Source organism: Dicentrarchus labrax, unplaced genomic scaffold (assembly GCF_905237075.1).
Source record: "Dicentrarchus labrax unplaced genomic scaffold, dlabrax2021, whole genome shotgun sequence".
Lineage (NCBI taxonomy): Eukaryota > Metazoa > Chordata > Actinopteri > Moronidae > Dicentrarchus > Dicentrarchus labrax.
Window position 1 is genome coordinate 19,948,906 of NW_026136710.1, and position 17,156 is coordinate 19,966,061.

Consider the following 17,156-nt stretch of genomic DNA (forward strand, 5'->3'; position numbering starts at 1 on the left):
AGTGGATTGCCACTAGGTGGCATGACAAACACATCCAACCTGATTGATCCTTTCATGTGCTTAGAACCATATAGAGCCGACAATTATAAAAAACACTTCACATAATGTCAATGTTGACATAAATTGTCACAGAATATATGAATTACTCCATTTGGACAGAATGTCAGAACCTTATATTTTAAGGTGGCAGTATGTAGCTACAGAACAAAAATCTAAACATGAATGTATTCTTAAACATTAAACAATTATTCAGTTGATGTAAAACATATGAAGACAAACACGGATAAAGGTTAACACCCTATACCAATGAAGACCACTCGAATGTCAATGTAAAAGGAACTTTAGATAAACCCATCATAGTCAGCACTGTTTGGACAATATGATTAATGCAGTCAGACAGCTCTTACATTCTAATATTAACATTTAGAGTTGTAAACGTGCACGCTTCTAAAATTAAAAATGACATTTATAATTATTTTTCACACACACACACACACACACACACACACACACACACACACACACACACACACACACACAGTTTGTTGACCTGTCACAGATGTGCAGTAATGTAGCAGCGTGTTTGCTAGAACAGATCCATTAACTTTTAATTCCTTATGCATCTTTCATGGTGATCATGCATGAAATATTGATTTAGGAACATCTGATGCTTATCTAGACATGCAGGTGTTTAGAAATTTGTGTCAAGACCACAAATGGGTCCAGAAGAGAAAATGCTGAATTTCAGCTGTTGGTTGGTATTTGTACTTTGTTTTTGCAGGCATTCAGAGAGACAAGACCTCAGGATATTTAGCATTTTATAGAAATAGTAATTTAAAAAAATCCAAATGCACAGATCAGTAATGAAAATTTATTAGTAGTAGGAGCTTTTTTCATCAGCTTAAACGTTGATAATATTTGTCAGTGTTATGTTTACAGTGTGTTGTATTTATGTGTACTCATACCCTCTCACAGGTTTCGCATTTCAGAAAATGTCTAGACTCCGCCCCCTTCAGAGAGGTGTGTGGGGACGATGTTTCTGAATCTATTCGACCATTGGACAAGAACTTCTGAAGCATATGGCCCCTTAATACATGTATAACTGCATACACCTACACACGTGTATATACATGTACATAGGCGTGTACCCATACATTTACCTTAAAAATATGTCTTCAGAAATGATAATCTTATAATAGCTTATATAATGGCCATTAATAATGAACATTTAGGCTGCTCTGTGTGGTGTCAGTTTTAATCTCACCAAAATCAAGATTCACAGCAGTGCTGGTGGATCTAAATACGGTAAATTAATTATACCATCAAAGACGTCATTAGCTCTAGAGCAACATCCAATATTATGCTCTCATATACACTTTATCACCATGGTGGGCTGGAGCAGACTTGTCACCACCTTAAGCACAGTCACCTGTACACCAGCACCAGTCTAGAGGGGTGTGATCCACAGCTCACATGTGGGAACTGACAACCGTGTAATGGAATCATTTTGGATGTGAAAAATGAGCTCTACTGTATTATTTAATGAGGCTGCGAAGTGTTTCTCTGTACGGTTTCCAGCTAGGCACACACAGGTAGCTGCTGTCGGTGTCTGCTGCAGGTCGGCTGACTCCCTACCTGCTGTATTTCTATTGAAAACAATAAAACATAAAAGATACTGCAGCTCCAAGGTCATCTTAGGGTATTTACTGTTTGCCCAATGAGCCTCGCATAGAGAAACCTAAACCTTCATTAAATCTTTAGGGCGTCTGGTCTTCTCGTGTATATGTGTGTGTGTGTGTGTGTGGGGTTTCCAGTAACAAGAGGAGTGAGAGTGTCTCTAGGCGCTTTAGATGATATGGTCCTTTGGCCATTTAGGAAAAACAAAGCAGCACACAAGTTAAATGGAGCTGCACTGAATGCTGTTTCACCTTTGAGAACCAATGTGGTGTGATGTGAACCTACGGCTGCACATCACCCCCTCTATGTAGAAACGATAAACCATGAATATCACAGCTCCCGGAGAATAACATAGCCTCTCTCTGCTTGATAAGCCACAGTGGATCACCTTTGGTTTGCAGAACTTACTGCACCTATCCAGGAGCACCTGTTGAGAGTGGGTCACATGCAGCAGTCGTCATAGTGACGGCTCAAGATACCTGAGTTGGGTGCTGGCTGGCGGGGAGCCTAGGCAGAGGAGAGCCAACCTGCTGGTGGGGGTAGACTGGGCGAACGCTGCAGAGGACAGACGCTTTTAATTTTCCATCATGCCGAGAAAACGAGAGTCTTCAGCAGATGATGGTGAGTTGAACATGAGAGGAGAGGAGGATTCATCATAATGTTGTCAGGTTGTCATGATATGTGATGCAGGCCAATTGATTTTTAAGATAAATTGTTTTCTTGTGTCAAAACAAATTTGTAGAACAATTTGTGTTGTAAAAAAACTTTGTATATGATCATATATTTTATTTCTATGACCATTTACTACTTATAGACAGAGTTACATGCTTACATCATGTAACTCTTGGCCATTTTCCAGAAGCAGGAACTTAATAAAGTTCAACATAGTGTGTAGCCATCACCCACTCTTGAGTTCCTGGAACAAAATTTGGGCACTGCTCAGGAGACAATACTAAATGCAAGTTTTCAGTGGGTTAGGGTATCTGTATCGACCAGGAAAGCCAATAATTCACCAACGCAGAGACTCTCAGACTGTGCTTCGGCACAGTTGTGTTTTAAAGTGTAACTAAACCTCTAATTTCTGCCAGCTCCCTCCCTGCCAGCAAATTTAAAAAATGCAGCAGAGAGAATCACTTAGGGTGTGATGCGGGAGGTAACAGCGACCAGAGTGACAGAGTGACTAACACTCAGATACATAGATACAATACAGCTGCCAGTAGTCAGAGCTTACAGAGCTAACCAGCCATGACAGCTGCTGTCAGACTCTCCATGTACGCGCAGGAAACACAGACTCAATTGGAGTTTTTACAGTCACTAGAAGCACATTCAAGGCTGTTTGTAAAAGATTCTGTGTGGTACTGGAGCTGTAACGGTAGCTAAGCTAGTGGCTCAGAGATAACCAGCCATGAGCACTCCAGGTCCACGCGAGAAACACAGAGTGAATTGGTCACTAGAAGCACATTCAGGGCCGTTTATAAAAGTTTCTGAGTGGTTCCCATGTTGTACCGTTGGTTTTATAGTAGCAGGGGTTGGTTGGTGACAATAGCTGCCACTGCATATGTATGTCACCTCCCTCCAGATCAGCCAATAGCAAAATTCATTTGCAAGAGCCGGGTTTTAACCAGTAAAGGGCAGTCGCAATGCATATAATTAGCAAAATACGTAGAGTTCAATTACTTTATACTAAAATGTTGAGATTTGGACCAGAATCAATCAACAGCACTAGTAAATATCCAAAAACACAGGGCTACAGCAGAAAACAGTGTTTTGGGGGTTTAATTACTCTTCAAAAGTGCCCTGTAACAAAAGTATTCTTGATCTCTAAACGTGTCAAATGCATTTTCTTCCACATAAAACATTTGCAAAGCCAATTTGTTATGTATTTTAACTCCAGCATTGTTAACATCCATGTTGTTTAGTTGAGGGACACCATTCAGAAGGCCAAACACTGGGGCCATAAAAACCATGACAGAAAATGACTATACAGTATATCAACGCCACTTCTTCTATTGCCCACCAGCCACTGACTTCACTCATGTATGAAGTAAATTTTAGACTCAATGATAATGAAATTACATTTAAAGTGGACATTTTTTGCACTGAATTTCACAATTGTAGAACAGAATTATAATTGTGTTCATTGTGGATATATGTGCTCGTTGATACTGTTTTTTTCTGTGTTCTTCCTCAGTTGAGATAGAGATAGATGGGGATATGAGTGACAGTGATGGTGAGTGGATAAAACAGATAAAATCTGTTCATGGAACAGATTTGAAAGAATTATACTCTAGAGTGTAGCCTAATAACCAGAAAACCAAATGCTGTACGTTGTGTGTTTTATGTGGTCGTAATGTAGACGGTGGCACCCAGAAGAGAACAAACAGGAGGCAGGCAGGTGGAAGAGGAGGTGCAAAGGGCAGAGGCCGGGGGAAAAAACCAGCCAGCGAGGATGAAGATGAGGATGATGACGAGGACGAACCTCCCAGGAGACGCAAGGGAGCGAATAACAAGAAGAAGCCCGCCAAGAAACGTGGCGGGGGTGATGATGATGAGGATGAGAGTGAGGACGAGGCTCCCAAGAAGAAGCGAGGAGGAGCAGCCAATAAGAAGAAAGGAGGCAAAGCCCAGGACAGTGATGAGGAGGACAGTGATGCAGACAAAGGAAAGAAGGGGAAGAAGGGAGGAAAGAAAGGAGGGAAGGAGGAGGAGGACAGTAAGGGTAAGAAGGGGGACAAAGGGAAGGACAAGGGGAAGGACAAGGGGAAAGACAAGGACAATGACAAGGACAAGAAGAAGAAGAAAAAGAAAGACGACAGGTAGGTTAGAGGAAGTACATCTACCTATAAGGAGACAGATACCCCACCTTACTGTCAAATTACAATACAATAAAATGGTCCTGTGATCTACTACTGAGCCATATTGGCTACTTAAAAATCAATCAATACAGAACATACAAGGTACAACGTAATCCTTATGGGCAATTGCGCACCATCAATGTACTAAAAGTACTTGTTTTTGCCACTGACATGCTCAGATTCATATCATAAGTGTCTGACAACATTACTGAAAGGATCGCTACAGAGATAGACCTTTTAGTGGAAGATTAAGATCCATTCTGTTAACCAGAAACAACAGTTATATCACTCTGTTCAAAACCACCAGACTCCACTGACAAAAGCAGTCATTTTACCTTGCAGATTATCGAATATTGTAACACTTCATTCAAACTAAAATAAAAACGTCTTTCCACTGTTCCAACAAACGCCTCCTTAAAAATACCAAAGTTACCCTCTAATGCAAAGGCTAGGCAGCTACCAAAATCATTAGGAGTCATCCTCTGGGTAACATGAACATCCTTCAGTTTCATTCTGTATTCAAAGTTATCCCTTCAACAAACTCACTCCCTCCATTCACCATTCCCCATCTGCCTTTTCTGCTCCAGTTCCTCTGATTCCAACTCCAACTCTGACGAGGAGGAGGAATCCATGTCAGAGGGAGAGATGGCCCGGCTGATGGAGGAGGTGGAGGAGAAGAAGAAACTGATCGCTAACATCAGGAACAAGCCTTGGAGGATGAAGCGGAGGCTCGTGCACCTGAAGTAATCTCTTACACCTGTCCTGGTTTCCATCTGGAGATAAAAGTTCTTCTCTTCAACCCAGAACCATAAAGCTATATTTCAAGCCTTGATATAAATAAATCACATCCAGTTTTTACCCAGTTTGGTTTGGGTGGATCATTTGTGAAAATATAAATTCCACTTGGTAAACTGGGTATTTTATGTCTTCACGTTGTGAAAATGTTCAATGATCACTTCTGCTTTGAATTTAAATTTTTTTTTAATTCGACAGAACTTTTCATCTGAAACTAGAAATGCGCACTTGCAACACAAAACTCACTCATCTCACTCAAGATTTCACATGTAGTCAATATTTGTCTTTGTTAAACAGTTTTATGTTTTCTTATTGGGACTGTAGACATGAATCAGTGTGGAAAAACATAAATCCAGCTCATTTCAATATTCTAATGGGCATTTATATCACATGTGCCCTTGTTTCCTAACAGGGAGGCTCAACAGTTTGTGGATAAGTTTGAAGGAGCTTTGGGCAAAGGAAAAGGCAGGAAGTGGTACGCCTACAAAGTGATGATGACGAAGGTCAGGCACAAATTCAGACTTCCCATCTTTGCCTTTCGCTTGTGTGAGTGTGTCTGTGTGTTTTCCTTCCATAATTTTCAATCTTTTTATCTTCTTCCCAGAAATGGATCAAGTTCCAGAGGGATTTTGAGAACTTCAGAACAGCCTGCATCCCCTGGGAGAGGAAGATCAAAGAAGTGGAAAGTAAGATTTGTTTACGGCACAGCCATAGTGTTTACCAGCTGAACAACACCTCCTAGTGGACAGACGCTAAGTTTAAAAATCTCCTTGATGTCCTCAGGTCACTTTGGGTCATCTGTGGCGTCTTACTTTATCTTCCTGCGCTGGATGTACGGCATGAACCTGGTTCTTTTTGGGTTTACGTTTGGACTGGTGGTCCTCCCCGAGGTAAATAATGTGGTCCTTTTTCTATAATAAAGTCTATTCATGATGCCATTTTCAAAGCAAAGCATTAAACATAAAGTCAAACAGACATTATTTTGTTGGTTTATGTAAATCAAAATGAAAACTGACAAAAATTCAGTAAATGGATACATCAAGAATAATCATCAAGAAAAATCAGTTAAGTGTAATTAAATAAAATATTAACTAATTGAATTCTTTTTAATTTTCCAGGTTCTGATGGGTCTTCCCTATGGATCTATTCCCAGGAAGACTGTCCCCAGAGCAGAGCAGGACACGGCTCAGGACTACTCTGTCCTCATGGACTTCAACGTTAGTCTGATATATGATATAAGATTTTTAATGTGTCATATAAATATAGCCAACCCTCAGTGGTTTCAGTTCATACATTTTCAAATTAAACTACAAAAAGTCCAAAATAAAGAAAATTAGTTCACATAACTTATACAATCATACACATGTGTAAAGAGAAAATTTGAGAAATGTATCAAAAACAAGAGAAATCGAAGTAATTAAATATAATTAAATTGTTACATTTTAAATGCTTAAAATTAAAACAACTATTCACTTTTTTTTAAAGATTTTTTTTAAGAGACTTTGTGGCCAAAAACTGGACTCTTATTTCACTTTTTTCCAAATCGCAGAGCTGACACAACCTGATTTCCTCCTGATTATTTCTGTCAGCCAGAGGGAGCATCTCACTTCTTAACTGTGTAACTGAAGGTCTTTGGCTTCTTCATAAGTGAGATGTAACATACTGTAAGATCAAATCAAATCCCCACTTTTTCTTTTAATTTGACCTTTATTTAACTAGAACATTCTCTGAGATCCAAACCTATCTTTCGACAGCTAGAATGGCAGCACAACTATGTCACACACATGACCACAGACACTAGAGGAAAAAAAAGAACCTCTTCTTTGCTTCTTCTTTTCTCAGGGCTACTGCAAGTATTCAGTCCTGTTCTATGGTTATTACAACAGCCAGAGGACGATCGGCTTGCTGAAGTTCAGGCTGCCCCTGTCCTACCTCATGGTCGGGATCGGCACCTTCGGGTACAGCCTGATGGTTGTGATCCGCACGTGAGTCTGCAGCAGAATGAAGCTCAGGTGGCTCCATACAGTATGGTCGCTTTTCATTCATTTACTGTCAAACAACCTATTAAGTCATTTAAGTTTAAAAAATGCGACAAAACGAAGCAGGACTCAGGTATAACTTAAAGACATCAAGATAAAACAATTGTGTTTTTGGTGCTTAGTGATTCAAATATGAAGATCCATTTCCATATTGCTCCTTGTCTGCCTTCATGCCCATAAAGAAGGCTGTTTCGTTTTTTTCCAGTATGGCCAAGAACGCTGATGTCGGTGGTGGAGACGGAGAGGACGGAGAGTTTACATTTGCCTGGAAGATGTTCACCAGCTGGGATTACCTCATAGGCAACTCAGAGACCGCTGACAACAAGTATGCCTCCATCACCACCAGCTTCAAGGTAACCATAGCAACAGGTTTACCAGAAACATAAACAAGTGACTCTATTTCTCAGGACAACTGTTCATGTTCCATGTGTAGAGCTCACTGCTACACCGTTAATGCAGTCAATGACAGATTAAGTTCCCCTCTCTGTTCCTGTTTTGACAAACAACAGGAGTCCATTGTGGACGAGCAGGAGAACCAGAAGGATGAGAACATTCACCTGCGGAGGTTCCTCAGAGTCCTGGCTAACGTCATGATTATCTGCAGCCTCGGCGGCAGCGGATACCTCATCTACTTCGTGGTGAAGAGGTCTCAGGAATTCGCCAACAGAGATGACCTCAGCTGGTACGAGAAGAACGAGGTAATAATGGCCAGATGGTTCGGAAGGAAATATTCCTACTGCTGTTCCTGCTATCACTAATTATTGACTGTCACTAGTGATAATACTCCTGCTACGTCTACTACCACCACTGCTCACTCTCACCTCGAGACTCACCTAGTTCTTCTAGTTGCTTGTTCTGGAGCCTTTGGGCCTTGTGACACCCTGTAAATTATAAAAGTCAACAAAAAATAAACTGTAAAGGCCAGAGCCGGTCAGCCCTATACGCTCACTATGTGTAAGGCCCCGTAAATTTTCAAGCACCCTCCCCTTCATGTCAGAGTGGGTGTCAGTGTTTACAACTTAGATGAGAGGATGAACAGAACTATCCGTCAGAAAAAGAGGAAAAACACCATGAGAGTGAATTGTAGGAACAGGAATCAGGTAGACTTGTATCTGATGTCAGTAAATAACACTAATGTTGTATAGTAATGTAAGCTGATGTGCAGTTTGCAGTGAATCTGTCTGTCCGTCTGTCTGTCTGTCTGTCTGTCTGTCTGTCTGTCTGTCTCAGAAACAGCTGGACAGCTTTGTCTATACACTGTAAATATAAGCTGTGACAGACAGCTCTCTGTCTGTGTCTTCCAGGGCTATTCTCTGACTTTTTGTTTGAGAAAAGTGACAGTGAAATACAACTTTACAATTGCAACAGGCAACAGTGTTCATGAACTGTGTTAACTTCGTTCATATGCACGTACACATAGTGAAACCTGTGCTCTCTAGCAGACAGTATGTGGGTGTGATGGCTCTCCTCAAAGACACACATCATTTTAAAATAAGAAAATGATTATCAAGTCTCTCAGTAATTGACTGTTGATTAAATATTAAATTTGTTTATTGATAGTTGGACATACTGGGTAATGGATGCACGTCTCTCAGTAAATAATAACCATCAAGTATTCAGTCAAGCCAAAGTACAAATAGTATTTTATATGTGAAAGTGTATAAAAGGAAATGTTGGGGAGTCAGTTTAAAGGACCTGATGTAGATATTCTGAGACTTAAAGCTGCAGTCAGAGCCTACAGGCTTATATTTACATTGAACAGACAAAACTAATTATATAATATTGTGAGGACTGGACTAATTGCCAGGCAGCAATCCAATCCAATCCAATCCAACTTTATTTGTTAAGCACTTTAAAAACAACCAAAGTTGACCAAAGTGCTGTACAGGAGAATAAATAAGACATCATAAATGTAAACAGTGATGGTGATGATGAAGACCACTGTGAGGAACATAGACAGTGATGGCGACAACACTGGAAAGTTCCCGTGGCAGATAATATGGACGAAGTCCGACGGCGATGAGCTCGATGTCCGGGCTGCAGACGCTCTTTCACACAGACGTGCCCGGCGTTACACCACCTGTTGTTTATGAGCACGGACAGTCCCCCTCCTTTCTTCATGCCGGTCGCGGTGGTGTCCCTGTCGGCTCGAACCGTCTGGAAGCCGGGAATGGTGACGATGGAGTCCGGTATCTGCTCGATGATTGCAGGGATGTAGAGTTTAAAGCTCCTCTTCTTCATCCTCCGTTTAACCGCCGGGAATGGTGACGATGGAGTCCGGTATCTGCTCGATGATTGCAGGGATGTAGAGTTTAAAGCTCCTCTTCTTCATCCTCCGTTTAACCCCCGCTCTGCAGCCTCACCGTCTCCTCAGCTCCTCCGGTATGGAGGCTCTCTCTCCGGTCAGGATGCTAGGGGGCCTCAGGGCGATCATCTGGTCGCGGGTGTAAACAATGCGACTCCCCGTCGCCATGGAGACCAGCGTAAACAAAAAGTAAAAAGTATTTAGGAGACGTGAACAAAGTAGTAAGAAAGTAAGAAAAGAGTTCAAAATAGCAAAAACACACTGAAAACACACTAAAACTACAACAATGAAAGGAGCTGCCATGACAGGCTGCCGTTGTCGCTGGCGCCAAGGTTTGTAGTTTTTATTATTTTCAGCAGTTATATTGTCTACAGTGTTATTGTTAATATTCACTTAATATTCTATTAAATAAATATTGTTTGTTTATATCGGTACTAATTCTTAAACTGAAGGATGAAGCAAACAGTTTTAAAGGAGGAAGAATTGTAGTGGGAGCACTGTGTGTCTGTGGAGCAATTAGTTTACATGGCTCATTGGTCAGGTAGGAGGGCCCCCTAGCAGAACTTTGCTTAGGGCCCCAGGAAGGTCAGGACCCGCTCTGGTAAAGGTCTACAAATAATTCCCCTATATAGACTATATACATAGTAATAATCATAAAGACTTGGTTTGAGCAGCTCTGTTATGCAAGATTCTGTATGCCAAATAATTCTTAATGCTACTTCTAAACAGTTTCCAAATTTGAAGATCAGCAGAAAAATCTGTAATAATAACTTAGAAAACATAAAGTAACAGGGTGTCTGTGGGTTCCTAATGTCTAAAATCCAATAATCTTAATTTTTTTTAAATGTCCAAAATATAGTTTTGACAGGTGATGATGATGATTAGATTAACAAATTTAACATTGTTTGTATAAAGTTGCATTTTGCAGGCTCGCTTTCAAATGCGAGATAGGAATATTTTTTTTTGTAATTGAGACTGACATAGACAGATTTTCCTTCATATACTTACATGCTTGTATTTTTCTTTTTGCCATAATGGATGTAGAATTTGTCTTAAATTGCAGTCATAATAGTCTTAAAAAGGTCTTAAATGTCTTAAATTTAACCTGTTGAAACCTGCAGAAACCCTGTATAAAAACAGAGATAGAAAGACAAATATATATGTATGTGCACATATAATATACTGTATATAAGGGTGTTATCTGTTGTACTGAAATAGATATTTGTCTGATTTGGACAGTTGGAGCTCATCATGTCTCTGCTGGGTCTGGTGTGTCCTCCTCTGTTTGAGACCATTGCTGAGCTGGAGGACTACCATCCTCGAATCGCCCTCAAGTGGCAGCTCGGACGCATCTTCGCCCTCTTCCTGGGAAACCTCTACACCTTTCTGTTTGCTCTGTTTGATGAGGTCAACACCAAGGTATGGTAGCTGTGTGTGTGTGTGTGTGTGTGTGTGTGTGCGTGCGTGCGTGCGTGCGTGCGTGTCAAAACCCTTCAGACAGTCTTGGCACAATCTTGATATCTTTTTAACACTTTTCAACAAGTGTCTTGGCTTTAGTTTTGCCTTATTAGTGGCATCAGAATGTTGACCCTCTAGTTCTACCCTCGGACCAAAAGGGCAAGTTTGCACACAGAATATCTCATACATTTTAAATTGTTTGCAATCCAGGGTCTTTTCCTGTTGTGCCAACCCAAGGGTCAACTTTTCTAGCCCTGCTTCTGTATTGTAGGTTCATTTTAGCCACTAGGGGTCTCTAGCCAGACTTTACACACTGTGTTGTTGATTGTTAATTTTACCAGAATTTTACCAGAATTTTCCACAGTCATACAGTCATACAGTCATACAGTCTGTTTTGTAGAACTCTATATGATATTTATTTTAAAAAGTGGATGAGTACGATTTGTTTTTGATGGATGATCCACCAGACATTCACATGAAATAGAACAGAAACCTGTGTCTCCATTGACTGACTCCTTTCTTTGTACCTCGTAGCTGGAAGAAGAGGGGTCCATTAGGAACGCCTCCATCTGGGCCATGAAGGAGTACTACGCTAACTTCACACGTGCGATCAATGACACCGAGTCCACCCCACCCCCCATGGACCCTGCTGATGTCATCAGAGGACCCTGCTGGGAGACTGCCGTCGGAATAGTAATGAAAACTAGAACATTTCTGAATTTTGGGTGTGCCTGAATGCTAGGTGCATTGCGCCCTGTTAAGAAGCTACTGGAGTCTTTATTTTGAAAAACAAGGGTCATCCTGCACTTCCTGATAAAATACAGTTACTATATCTCTCTACCTTGAATATTAGAAGATTATTAGTTTAAATATTTTTTGAATCACAATTTCTCAAAAGTATGAAATATTATTTGTCATGAATGTTTTAAATTGAATGGAGAATGAACCGAGTTTCTGTGTGAACGTATGAATGCGTGGGAAGAGGTTGAAGATGAGTGGATTCAAAGGATTTTCTAATTGACTTTCATAACTAAATAGCTGAAAGATGTGAAATATTTTTGAAAAGTTTCTAGCTTAAAGTATGACTGGGAATTCTCCATAAGGAATGAATGGGAAAAAATCACCAGAAAACATGGAACATTTTGGAAATTATGAAAAGTATCAATAAAAAAATCCTAGCACATCTCCCCCAATCAAGCCACAGATTTTTTGTGTACGTGTGTGCAGAGGAAGAGGAAAAGGATGTTAATGGAAGATTAAATAAGTATGGTGAATAAAAGACTGTGTGTTAATGTGTATTATACATTCAGGCACACTGAATAAAATCTGATGGATTTTTTTTTGCATAACACAGAAACAACATATTTTAGCCACAGTCCTGTTATGCTATGATGGTTAATGCACTTCTTTTAAGAGAAAGGAATCAAATGAAATCAAAAAGTTATTCAGACACCACCTGTGCTGATGATTCTCCAACTTCCTGTTCAACATTTAAATCTTATCACTTGTATTTTAAGATTAATTGATTTCTTGAGTCTGCCGTTGTGATGTGAGATTAAGTCTCAATCTTATAATCACTAAAGACAGCTGAAACAGGGGACTTGTGGTTAGACAAACTGGGGTCACAAACCCGTTGGTTTCACCTTCCTGAACCTGTGTTGTTCCAGGAGTTTGTGAAGCTGACAGTGTCGGACATCCAGGTGTCCTACCTGACCATCCTGATTGGTGACTTTGCCAGAGCCGTCATCGTTCGCTTCCTCAACTACTGCTGGTGCTGGGACCTGGAGGCTGGATTTGTAAGTTCAGCCTTGATTCATTTTATTATTTATTATTTTCCTGCTGTGAGATGTTAAAATGTCTACAATGAGGAAGACTTGTTGAGCAATTATTGAGTTATTACTGATAGTATAGCTATAGAATACATGATTGTTTTATTTTTACGTTGTGAGCATGCAGAATGTCAGATTAGCCCTATATCATATGCAGCTGGAGCACACAGTAAATACAGCTGTTTAATTTAGGTGCATAAATTGCGATTAGTTCTCACACCATAACTTGCCAATGCTGAGTTAATGTTTAAGTACTGGACTAATCAGCGCCTGAAGAAACAGAATAACACAACAGACCTTTTTCACGTGTTGACTTGTTATAACTTGTTGTAACTAATAACCTTTACAGTGGTTCAGTCCCATTACCGAATGTTAGCATGTTTACACGCTAAACTAAGATGGCGAACGTGGTAAACACTATACCTGTTAAACATCAACATGTTAGCATTGTCATTGCAAGACAAGACAATTGTAAGACTCTTTGTCTTATTCCATCATTTTTAAAACTGTAAGCAGTTGCAGGTCAAACCCACTAATTTAGCTGAAATCTAGTTCCCTATATGCTGACCTGGGGACTTAAAGGACTTAAAGTCCCACACACTAGTCCTTTAAACTGTGAGTATGTAAAGCTGTCAGTAAATAGCAAGTAATCATTGTCTGTTGACTTTTAGCCGTCATACGGAGAGTTTGACATCAGTGGTAATGTGCTTGGATTGGTCTTCAATCAAGGGATGATCTGGTACAAACTTCATTTTTATATACAAACACTGCACACTCTCAATTGCCTGTGTGTGTGTGTGTGTGTGTGTGTGTGTGTGTGTGTGTGTGTGTGTGTGTGTGTGTGTGTGTGTGTGTGTGTGTGTGTGTGTTTGTGTGTGTGTTTACATGCATGGGTGTGTGTTCTGCATGCATATCCAGTATCACTGAGTGCCTAGATGATAACAATATGACACTGCCAGTGTTTGGGTCTCAGGTTGCAGTGCATTATCAACAGCACTTTGAATGACCATCACCAGTTACATGTAGTAAATTACACCGTATTATGTAACATTATACTATGCCATTTGTATCACCTTACTATTACTGTATAATGTAGTAATAGTAAGGTGATATATATTAAAATACTATATTGTTACTATTACTCCACTGTGTCTGGGTTTCTTGGCCTATGATCTGTTTTTAGAGCTTCTCATTAGAAGGAGAGTTGTTAAGTTGTGATTTTAGTTCATCGTGGCATTCTTTTGTATTTTAATTTTAAGAGCTTAATGGGACTTACAAATGGATTGTATACAGTAGATATGATATTCAAATACCAATGTTGAAATGTTTCACATGTTGTCCTTGTGTATTTCAGGATGGGTGCGTTTTATGCTCCTGGGCTGGTCGGCATCAACGTGCTCCGCCTCCTCAGCTCCATGTACTATCAGTGTTGGGCCGTGATGGCCACTAATGTCCCCCACGAGAGAGTCTTCAAGGCCTCCAAGTCCAACAACTTCTACATGGGCCTGCTGCTCCTCATCCTCTTCCTCAGTCTGTTACCTGTCGTCTACACCATCATGACCCTGCCGCCATCGTTTGACTGCGGACCCTTCAGGTAACAATATATTACAGATTATTGAGGTATGGGAGCCTAGTTAAAATGAGCATGTGCAAATACATACTCTCTCTCTCACACACACGCGCGCATTGACCATGTTGATGATTGCAGTGGGAAGCCGAAGATGTTTGATGTGATCATGGAGACCATCGACCTGGACCTGCCAGCCTTCATGGGGACGCTCTTCAGCTATGCAGCCAACCCAGGCCTCATCATACCCGCTGTACTGCTCATGGTGTAAGTGTATAGGAGACACAGTGGATATCATGCACACAAACACACAAACAGACAAGCACATAAACACACAAATGCACGCATGCACACACACACACACACACACACACACATACACATATATATGCAAGTGTGTGATTACACAAATAACTTGTTGTAGAGTGTGTGCCCAAAAAGGCTGCAAAACTTCCCATGTTGCCTTTGCAGCCACTGAAAAAATGGCAAATCCTCTCATTCTCCCTTACAGACTCGCCATCTACTATCTGAACTCAGTGTCTGAGGCCTACCAAAACTCCAACATGGAGCTAAAGAAGAAGATGCAGATGGTAAGAATAAAAGTGGTGTACACAATACAGTCTACCACAGAACTGCAGTGCTGAAATGACTAACTGTTTAGATTATTTTTAACCATTTCCTCAACTCTACTTTGTGTCCAGTACTAATTAGCACATGTTATCATGGTAAAATGCTATGCCAAGATGGCTACCATGGTAAACATTTACCAGCTAAAACATCAACATGTTCACACTGCCATCCCTTCAGTATTATGCACATGCATAATTTGCAGTATTTTCCCCAACAAATTCACTTTTTAGTCTGTTTGCTTGAAGCTACAGTGCCCAGCTGTTTTAGTATTTTTAAACTATTATATATATAAAAATATTTGTGAAGTGTTTTTTAAAGATTTACATCTTTAGTGGGAACAAAAAGGGTTTGGGGCTGAAAGTGACAGACAAGGGAGTATTGAGAGACTAACACATTATCTTTAACATAAATAACAACACATTCTCTCTCTCTCTCTCTCTCTCTCTCTCTCTCTCTCTCTCTGTCCAGGCTCGGGATGAAGAGAAGAACCGGAGGAACAACACGGACAGCACCAACCAGGTCATGAAAGACCTCGAGGACCTGCTGCCGAACCGATCCCTTGCCCCTCCACCTGTGCCTGGTTAGTAAACTCCCAGACAGCTGACCTGTCCTATGCAGATAGACTGTATGAAGAGAAACTGCCTCCATAATTAACATATTTCAGTTTTTTATATTATAAGAAAATATTGTATCTGTGTATCATTACTAATCCTAAGTTTTCCCCCTGTGTCATAATGTAAAAATCAATTTCCTTCTGGATATCGAACACTAATGTGTTATTAATGGTTTATGGTGAATACTAACAGCTCTGATTTCTCTGCATTCATTGAGGTATTATCATTTTGAATTCAAAACATGTGAAATCTAGAGATTCAGCTGATCCTTCACTGTCTCTGTCTAAACAGAAAAGGCACCAGAGCCGGAAGCAAAGCCGACTAAGACGAAGCCCGGGTCAGCTGGTAAAGGCGTTAACTTGCAGAAAGATGTGGCTCTGGCATCGCCCAACCCCAACGCTCGAGGGCCGGTGAGCCGGCCACCGGGGCCTAGAGGACCCGGAGCGATGCCGGGTCCGGGTCCAGGTGGCGGACCGGGCCGAGGCCGTGGGAGGGGGCCCCCTCCGAGATAACAATGTGAAAAAATCTCATTCCTGCAGGCTGTGTCCATCCCTCAGACAATCTGTTCATTTCACAGTTGGAGACAGAAATAAGCTCAAAAACAAGGTGTTGGAATTGTGGCATTTTGCAGTTACAGAGACCTTCATTTAGTCCTCATATTTCCTTACAGACATCAACAATAATTCAAAGTTTAACAGAGGTCATTTTTGAAAATTCCAGCTTAAACTGTAACCCACAGTATTGTTTCAAACACTGCAGTAAAAACCTCAATTCTGTCTTGAGTAACTTCTGATTCATGAAGGAAGACTGTGTTTTTGATCCATGTTTGTGGTCTAAAGGTGGGCAGGCACTGTGAGTTTTCATTCACCTTGTACTTTATGTTAATTATTATTTATTTTCTGAGACATCTGTTATGGAAGCGTATTGCTGCCATGTCAAAGAAAAACGTATCAGTGTAACGTTATAAAGTGAAAAGTTTCTTGTTATAACAAGATATTTACATGTTTTTATGACATACAAACATCTCACGTTATTTATATTGTTATAATGTTTGATGTTGTAAAGTAATAACTTATATTGTTTGAATGACACAATGACATGAGTTATTATGTTATAACAAGATAATAGTAAATTGTTATAACAAGAAAAGTTTCTGTTATAAGTCATAAGTTTGTCATAATACATGAAAATATCTTGTTATAATAATAAACTTTTTACAATATAACGTCTGTTTTTCTTTTTCCGGCGTGGTAGCAATACGTTGTCGCCTCAGGCTTTTTTGTTTTCTCTTACATTTACACTGACTTTGTAATTAATGGTATAATTCTGACTTTGCAATAAAGTTTAAAATCTTTTATCTGTGTTATTTTATTGTAATTTTTCCTAC

General features: G+C 40.2%; 1 protein-coding gene across 1 annotated transcript; it reads left to right on the plus strand.

Annotated features, from left to right (window-relative positions):
• The first annotated feature begins 1,964 nt into the window (after positions 1-1,964).
• On the plus strand, positions 1,965-17,124 carry tmc2a (transmembrane channel-like 2a). Its single transcript, XM_051413256.1, has 20 exons — positions 1,965-2,298; positions 3,869-3,907; positions 4,034-4,493; positions 5,120-5,275; positions 5,740-5,830; positions 5,932-6,013; positions 6,111-6,217; positions 6,446-6,544; positions 7,170-7,312; positions 7,572-7,719; positions 7,876-8,064; positions 10,911-11,090; positions 11,664-11,822; positions 12,797-12,925; positions 13,630-13,697; positions 14,313-14,552; positions 14,667-14,792; positions 15,037-15,115; positions 15,624-15,735; positions 16,061-17,124. The coding sequence occupies exons 1-20, from the start codon at positions 2,265-2,267 to the stop codon at positions 16,279-16,281; spliced, it is 2,862 nt and encodes a 953-aa protein (XP_051269216.1). The 5' UTR covers positions 1,965-2,264; the 3' UTR covers positions 16,282-17,124.
• The last annotated feature ends 32 nt before the right edge of the window (positions 17,125-17,156 follow it).

Bases quoted from the DNA above. Each gene is read 5' to 3' on its own strand.
- tmc2a (XM_051413256.1), top strand. From the start codon at position 2,265: ATGCCGAGAAAACGAGAGTCTTCAGCAGATGATG. The intron at 11,823-12,796 runs GTAATGAAAACT...GTGTTGTTCCAG, and splicing joins GGGAGACTGCCGTCGGAATA to GAGTTTGTGAAGCTGACAGT. The intron at 14,793-15,036 runs GTAAGTGTATAG...TCTCCCTTACAG, and splicing joins CCCGCTGTACTGCTCATGGT to ACTCGCCATCTACTATCTGA.